This window comes from Castanea sativa, chromosome 3 (assembly GCF_040712315.1).
Source record: "Castanea sativa cultivar Marrone di Chiusa Pesio chromosome 3, ASM4071231v1".
Classification (NCBI taxonomy): domain Eukaryota; kingdom Viridiplantae; phylum Streptophyta; class Magnoliopsida; order Fagales; family Fagaceae; genus Castanea; species Castanea sativa.
In genome coordinates, this window is record NC_134015.1 from 2138190 (window position 1) to 2146683 (window position 8494).

General features: G+C 33.6%; 1 protein-coding gene across 1 annotated transcript; it reads left to right on the forward strand.

Annotated features, from left to right (window-relative positions):
• Positions 1 to 6377: 6377 nt before the first annotated feature.
• LOC142627882 (zinc finger BED domain-containing protein RICESLEEPER 2-like) lies at positions 6378 to 7202 on the forward strand. The gene is made up of 2 exons (XM_075801766.1): positions 6378 to 7038; positions 7132 to 7202. The coding sequence occupies exons 1-2, from the start codon at positions 6378 to 6380 to the stop codon at positions 7200 to 7202; spliced, it is 732 nt and encodes a 243-aa protein (XP_075657881.1).
• The last annotated feature ends 1292 nt before the right edge of the window (positions 7203 to 8494 follow it).

Here is an 8494-nt window from a genome sequence, read left to right on the forward strand (position 1 = left end):
CCATCTATTATCTACTATCAATTAAGAAAAAAAAAAACTAAATAACTGAATTAATGGAATATTTATCAGGATAATAATCTAGTTAATTGAATTAGAAAAATATAGTAGTTTCAAGGGGGTTTAGGACCCTTTTTGTTCCAGTTTTATTTAGCTAAGGCAACCTCAATGAAAAAAAAATGCACAGTATTGGGCCTCAAAGCCCAACAATCCAAGGTTTCTACCAGCCCAACAAATTAACAAATAACTCCCAAATCCAGCCGTTCAAGCAAAAGCCTGTAACATAGTTCTAAATTAATCAAATGGCTTCCAGGTTTCTACTTTCGAAAGAAGCAACTTGAGCCACAACTCAAATCTTCTAGCAACGCATTAGAGCCTCCTAATGCCTAAAATTCCTATGCAACTTTATCCGAAATTCTTTCAGCACAAGCCAAAGGCTTAGATCTAAGACCCAAGCACCACCCAAAATAAATAAATAAAACTCTCAAAAGGTTAAGTGTTAGATACCTAATTCCAACATTGATAAAAAGAGAAAGTCTACTGAGTTATAATTAATTAGACTCATCAGGTGAAAATGGCCAAATACTATCATTTTACAAAATTTGTAGTAAAAAAGCACTGTTTCGGAACTTATTAGTGATCTACCACTTTTCTAATACTCAAGTTTTACAAACTCAAGTTCTAAATGGTACTCGAGTTTATGAAACTCAAGTTCCTAGAAACCATCGTGACACTGCTAACCTGGAATTTGTGCAATTAAAAAAATAATTTGGTATTCGAGCTTGGTAAACTCAAGTTCCATGCAACATAATATTCGAGCATACCAAGCTTGAGTTCTTTGAAAATAAAAATGTTTATGTTTATTATTTTTCTACAGTACTCGAGCTCGTTCCTTGTAATATGGAACTCGAGTTTCATAAACTCGAGTTCCTTATAACTTTTTTTTGGATAATCTAGAAATAAACATAAACATAAAAAATAAGTAGTTTTTTTTTAATGTTTTTATTTATTTAAATAGAAGCATTGTAAAATATAGAGATTTTAATTTCAAAATATGAATTTTTAGGCTACTTATACCCCTTGTTCATTCATTTTTAACACATTCATCAATTTTTTACTTCCCGGAAGCATTATGGTCAAATTGGTTAAAATATTGGGGTTACAATGAGAAATTAAAACAACATGTAAAAGAAAAATCTCACTCCATTTTTAGCCATGGGCACATTGAAAGAAGTTTAAGCTACATAAATTGTTTACTGTTTTCTCATAAAACACCTAGTGTTTTCTAAATTTGAAAGCCAAATCTGAATGTTTTTTCATGTTTGAATTTCATAATTATCGAATATATTTTTCTACATTGATAAAATCTATTTCTACATTAATAAAATCTGCTCTCTACACATCATATTTACTGTATATTCAACTCTGCTTACTGCATTCATAAAATCTATTTTCTACATTAATTAAAATTGTTCATTGCTTTCTCATAAAAATTGTTCACTGTTTTTTACATAAACTATTTCTAGCATTTTGCATAAAATTATTTCCTGTTCAGCATTATTTAAAAAATTGTTCACTCTCTTTTCTACATAAATTATTCTCCGTTCATAGTATAAATTGTTCACTGTTTTCTCATAAAACACCTAGTGAAATCATGTTTTCTAAATTTAAAGGCCAAATCTGAATGCTTTTTCATGTTTGAATTTCACAAAAAATCAAATCTATTTTTCTGCATTGATAAAATCTATTTCTACATTAATAAAATTTGCTCTCTGCACATCATGTTTATTGTATATTCAAATCTACTTGCTGCATTCATAAAATCTGTTTTCTGCATTAATTAAAATTGTTCATTGTTTTCTCGTAAAAATTGTTCACTGTTTTTTGCATAAACTATTTCTAGCATTCTGTATAAAATTATTTTCTGTTCAGAATTATTTAAAAAATTGTTCACTCTCTTTTCTGCATAAATTATTCTTTGTTCACTGCATAAATTATTCAATGTTTCATCATAAAATACCTAGTGAAATCGTGTTTTCTAAATTTAAAAGTCAAATTTGAATACTTTTTCATGTTTGAATTTCACAATAATCGAATCTATTTTTCTACATTGATAAAATCTGTTTCTATATTAATAAAATCTATTTTTTGCATTAATTAAAACTATTCACTATTTTCTCAAAAAAATTGTTTCCTGTTTTGTGCATAAACTATTTTTAGCATTGGCGCGGTTATTGCACTTAAATGGTTTTTGTGTTTTTTTATATACGTAACCATATGCATAATGGAAAACCTCCATGAAGGAAAAATGAATGATTCGTATAAATCACCTAATGGTAAATGCCTCGAATAAATCCAAAGAATAACTAATAATCCTACTATACAGACAAGAGTAGTTATTATGCCTTTTTTGGACGAATCATATAGTCCTAAGGTTGTATGTAAACATGCGGTGAATAGTGAATAATTTATGCAAAAAAAACAAGGAACAATTTTTTAAATAATGCTGAACAAAAAATAATTTTATGGAAAATGCTAAAAATAGTTTATGTAGAAAACAGTGAATAGTTTTAATTAATGCAGAAAACAAATTTTATGAATGCAGTAAACAGATTTTAATATACAGTAAACATGATGTAGCACCAGCTGTGGCATGAGTAGTTTTTTGAAAACACGTCACCAGCCCACTGCTGTAGCACCAACTGTAGTCATACGAACCGCATACGCCAATAGATGCCACTGTTTCACACGTGCTGCTCAACAGCTCAACACTATTTCACACACTGTCCAGTCATATCATCCACATTCACGTGAATACTTAAATATATAAATAATCATACCCTAGTGCCAGGGATATAGCACTGCATCAATTAAATACGATGCTCTATTCAAGAACATTGCAACTACCGCCCACATCTTCAAATCTCACTATGACATTGAAAACATTTAAAATCCTCTTCATATAGTGTTTTTCCAGCCTGTATTGACATGACAAGCCCTAATAACTGAAATCATAATGCTTGGAACATGAAATGAGGTTATAAATGCACCACAATAATGATCTTATTTCTACCCCCACTAACTTCATAGATTAACTAAGCTATGAGTCGCAATGCTTCAACATCAAATCGTACAATGCGAAACAAGTTTGAATCTACTTCAATAAATGGATTGTCACAAGTTCCAGCAGATCAACAACTACAGACATACATAGACCACTATGGAGGGAAATGGGTTGGAAAGAAGAGAGATTTCGTTAATATGCCAATAGATACGTACGAGAGTCTTGGAAGCGTCAAGCATATCATGGTCAGCAAACCTACAAAACTAAGTACAAATACCACCGCAATAGAGTTCACCGTAGCAAAACCACCATGGTCAATAAGAGTGTGCAAACCATAACTGGAGCCGACAAAATCGACTGGCACCGATCCTCCCGCACCGCCACTGGCACCGACTGATGGAGCCAATGCCGGAGATCGAAACGCGAACGAAGCTCCGACACCGGTGTGGTGAGGACATCGGAGACGCAAAGCGCACACCGAAGGAGAGCCGAACTGAACCGAACCGATACATAGACGACTAAGAAGAAATAGTTTCAGACTTCAGTGTTTCCCTGTTTCAGTTCAGATGAATACGGTGTCATTTAGGTGTGTTCATTTTAAATTTTTTCACTGAACCTAAACGTCGTCGTATTGGGTTGTTATAAAAAAAATAAATAAATAAAAAACACAAGATGGCACCGTTTTGTTTAGGTTTTCAGGTACACAGCCTCATATAAAGTTGTTCTTAACTCTCTCATATTCCTTAACTCTCTCTCTCGCTCTCGCAATCGCCAATCGCCTCGCCTCTAGCTCTTGTGGCCTTGCCATCTCGCCGGCCTGAGTTGTGCCTCGTAGCAGCAGCAGCTTAGCTCACAGAAGGCCCGCAACCAAACACGGTAAGCCATCCCATCAACCCCTTTCTCTTGAGTCTTGGCTGGACAATAAACACTCAATGCCACTGTGCCAGTGGACATTCAGTAGCAGATTTTTCTTGCTCTCTTGCTTATATTATAGTTATATTATAGCAGATTTGCTCTCTTGCTCTCTTGCTTATATTTTTTTTGCTCTCTTGCTCTCTTAAATTTATAATGCTTAATTTATACTGTGCATTCATTTAGTTAGTTTAGTTAGTTAATTTATTATACCGTGCATTTAATTTATTTAGTTAGTTAATTTATTATACCGTACATTTAATTTATTTAGTTAGTTTAGTTAGTTAATTTATTATACAGTGCATTTATTATACCGTGCATTTAATTTATTTAGTCAGTTTTTACTTAGCTTATTTATTTAGTCAGTCACTGACCAAAAAAAAAAAAAAATTTATTTAGTCAATTTAGTTAATTTATACTTTGTAGTTTTATAATGCACTCTTGCTTTAGCTGCTTATAGTTAATGCTTGTCAGTTTAGTTTTTAATTTTATCAATTTTTCAGCACTTATTTGTCATAGTCTACTAAGTAGTAAGCACTAACGTTTTTTTTTTTTTTTAGCATTTTAATATTTGAGGGAGACGAGATTGAGAGAGTTCACGCTTTCAATCCTTCATTGAGAGGTAATCACTAAACACTCACTATATTTAACATTATGATTTTAAGTTTTTAGTACTTAGTAACAACTTTTTTATATATAATTATATAGAAAATTAGCTTTCATTTTATATTTATTCAATATAAATATAAAATAAAAGCTAATTCGCTAGTTCGGAATTGTTGTTAATATTAGTGACATGAATTGTTGAGTGATGATTAATTGATTGTTAGTCTGTTATTGTTGATACTGTATTTGCTGGAAAAATTATAATTTGATATTGTTGTGGAAACTTTTTTTTTTTGTTGGTTGGAAATTGTTTTATTAGATGGATGTCGATGCTCCACCTAGATTTGGTGCACCTGGGGACCCTAACCCACCTCCTCCTAGTCCTGGTAGTGCTAACCCTAATCCACTTGAACCTGCAGCACCAATTGGACTTGGTGCATCACTTCCCCCACTATCACCTGAACAAGGTGGTAAGGACTCGTTTATAGTATGGCAACACTTCATTAAGTTTGCTGGTTTTGATCCCAAAAATCCTAGGTCTCAATGCAAATATTGTAAAAATCAATATAAATGTCATGGTAAGAAAAATGGTACTTCGGTCATGTTGCAACACATGAAGGCATGTAAGAAGTGACCTTTTCCCCATGATGATAAGCAAAAAACTTTGTCTTTACAAGCCAAGAGAGAAGGGGAAAGTGGTTCAAATGTGTTAGTGGTTGCAAACTATAGTGAAGAGATGATAAGGTTGGCGTTGGCAAGGATGATCATCATTGATGAATTGCCTTTTAAATTTGTGTAGCGTTAAGACTTTCAAGAATTTATGAAAATAGTTGAGTCTAGGTTTCCTATTCCCCATCGCACTACCATTGCAAGGGCTTGTATGAAGATTTGTTCTAGTGAGATGGATATTTTGAGAGGGGCTTTTGTTGGGCAACGAGTTTGTCTGACAACAGATACTTGGACATCCATACAAAACTAGAATTACATGGTAGTCACTGCACACTTCATTGATCGGGATTGGACTTACCAAAAGAAAATCTTGAACTTTTGCCCTATAGCTAATCACAAAGGGGACACCATAGGTAGAGCGGTTGAGTCATGTTTGTTGAAGTGGGGTATAGACCGGTTGTTTACAATCACCGCGGACAATACTAGTTCTAATGATGTGGCAATTGATTATGTGAAGAAGAAAACAAAAGAAAGAGATAGTAGCATATTGGGTGGTGAGTTTATGCATATGCGTTGTTGTGCGCATATCTTGAATTCGATAGTGCAAAGTGGGTTGAAATCTATTCATGAATCAATTGCTAAAGTTAGGAATGCGGTGTGATATGTGAGAGCCTCTCCCGCAAGGTTTGAGAAATTTCAAGAATGTGTTGAAAATGAGAAAATCAAAGTCAAATGTTTGTTGTCCCTTGATGTGCCAACAAGGTGGAATTCCACTTATCTCATGTTAGATTGTACTCTGAAATTTGTGAGAGCATTTGATTGGTTGGAAGAGGAGAATGGACATTACAAACTTTATTTTTGTAAATCGGATGGGAATGGGAAAAAGTCCATTGATCCTCCTAACTATCTTGATTGGGAAAATGTCAAGAATTTTGTGAAATTTCTTGGCATATTTTATGAGGCGCCACTTAGATTTTCCGGGTCCTTGTTTGTCACTTTTAATACATACTTCCATGAGCTAATTAGTATTGAAGATCAATTGCAACAGTTGTGTAGTGTTGATGGGGATCCACTTTTGAAGAGTATGGCGGTAGAGATGAAAAACAAATATGATAAGTATTAGGGAAGTATGGATAATATCAATTTGATACTTTTTGTTGCTGTTGTTCTTGACCCAAGGTATAGATTAAAGTATGTAAAGTTTTGGTGTAGGGAGTTGTATGGAAAGGACAAGGGGGATGAGATGAGCTCTAAGGTTCGGGATACATTGAAGAGGTTGTATGTGGAGAGAGTGGGTCAAAATGGAGCTTTGAGTTCTAGTGGTAGTGGTGCTTCATTGTCTAGGGACTCCATGCCAAGTGTTGACAATGCTTCATTGTCTGATCGAATTAAAAGTTATAATAATAGGTTTAAGCAACACTTGGCAGACGAGGACAGTGTGGAAAGCAAATCTAAGTTGGATAGGTATTTGTTGGAATCTTCTGAGAACCCTGATATGGAAAATTTTGACATCTTGATGTGGTGGAAAATGAATTCTTCTAGATATCGAGTCCTTTCCCAAATTGCCCGTGATGTGTTGGCTATTCTTGTCTCTATAATTGCATCCGAGTCTGTTTTTAGTACGGGGGTGTGTGTTTTGGATTCGTTCTGTAGTTTGCTATCTCCTAATACAGTTGAAGCCCTTATTTGTACCCAAAATTGGTTGAAGGATGCAAAGAAAAAAAGGTCAATAAAGCTTCGGGAGTGCATGGATAATGTGGAGGATATGGATGGTTTTGAGATTGACACAAGTAAATATATATTCATTTTTTTTGTTGTATATATCAATTGTTTATTTATTTGCTCAATGCTTACGAATCATCTTATTTTGAATGAGATTGTAGAAATAGCATCGGTTTGCCTAATGCCTATGGAGGAGGATCCAAGCACCGTTGTGTTGGATGATGATGAGTGATGTGCTACTCTTTGCTTAGAGTTAGTTAGTAGTTAGTATTATGTAAGTATACTTGCTATTATCATTCATTTTTGTTAATTATAAATATTCTATTGTTCATAAACGTTTCATTGTTATTAACACGTGTTTATTTTGTTTTGTTTAGTATTTTGTAGGAGTTTTAGAATGATCAATGATGCATAGTGCACAAACTTACTAGACAAATGACTTACAAGAATTATCATTCTTTTGCCTATATGCTAATTATATCTGTATATGTTATTGGTAGTGGACTTTTCACTAGTGGTATTTATTTAGGTATTCATGGGTGGGATTATTACTGGGGATACAAGCAATTAGCATTCTTTTGCCTAAATGCTAATTTAATTTTTATATCTTTCTTTTGGCATTTGTGGACAGTGGCAAATGGTTCTGTAATACGTTATTAAGTGGAAACATTAACGCTTATTGTTATTGACACTGACACACACAGTGACACTAATGATATTATATGATACATGATAGTATTTTGGGAGTTGAACTCTTATTGAGGCAATTTCAAAATATTTTTTCATTGTGAATGAAATGAAAAAATTTGGATCATTATGTGAACAGAATTTTTGCACAGGTTTTGGAATATGCTTTTGTGTGACTAGGTTGGCACAAGTTTCTTGAACAGGTTGATATATATGATATTGTGCTTGAAAACCCAATTATTTTATTATTAAAAAAAAACAGTTTTTTTTTTAATAATTCAAACCGACCAAACCGCACCACTATAGGTCGAAAAACTGACCTTAAGCGGTGTGCATCGGTTCTAATTATGAAACAACCGACCTCTATCAGTTAGGTAATAAATTTGGAAAAAAACTGACCTTACCAAACCACGCACACCCAACCCTATACAAGAAGAGGTGTGAGTTGGAGGTGTATTGTCGATGGCACGGGTTACAAGTTCCTAAGGCACGCTCAACCGAGTTACCTAGAGATGAACCTACCAACATACTTGCTCATCTTGAACAAGAGAACAATCAAATGCAAAGGCGACTAGACCGTTTTCATGTAATCCAAAAAGTTAGGAAGCATCTGAAGGGGAAGGCGCAAGAGCAAGCCATCAAATCTATTAATGAAGTTACTGTGTTAGATGATGAAAGAGATATTTCAGACTTCTTAGATTCAAGTAATGATGATTTTCAAAAATTTTTACCTACGAACATTAGACGTTATTGTTAATGTCTGCACGTTCTGTGCAATACAAAATGTTGTTATTAATGTCTGACAACTAATGATTATGTACATTCAAATTTTGCAAA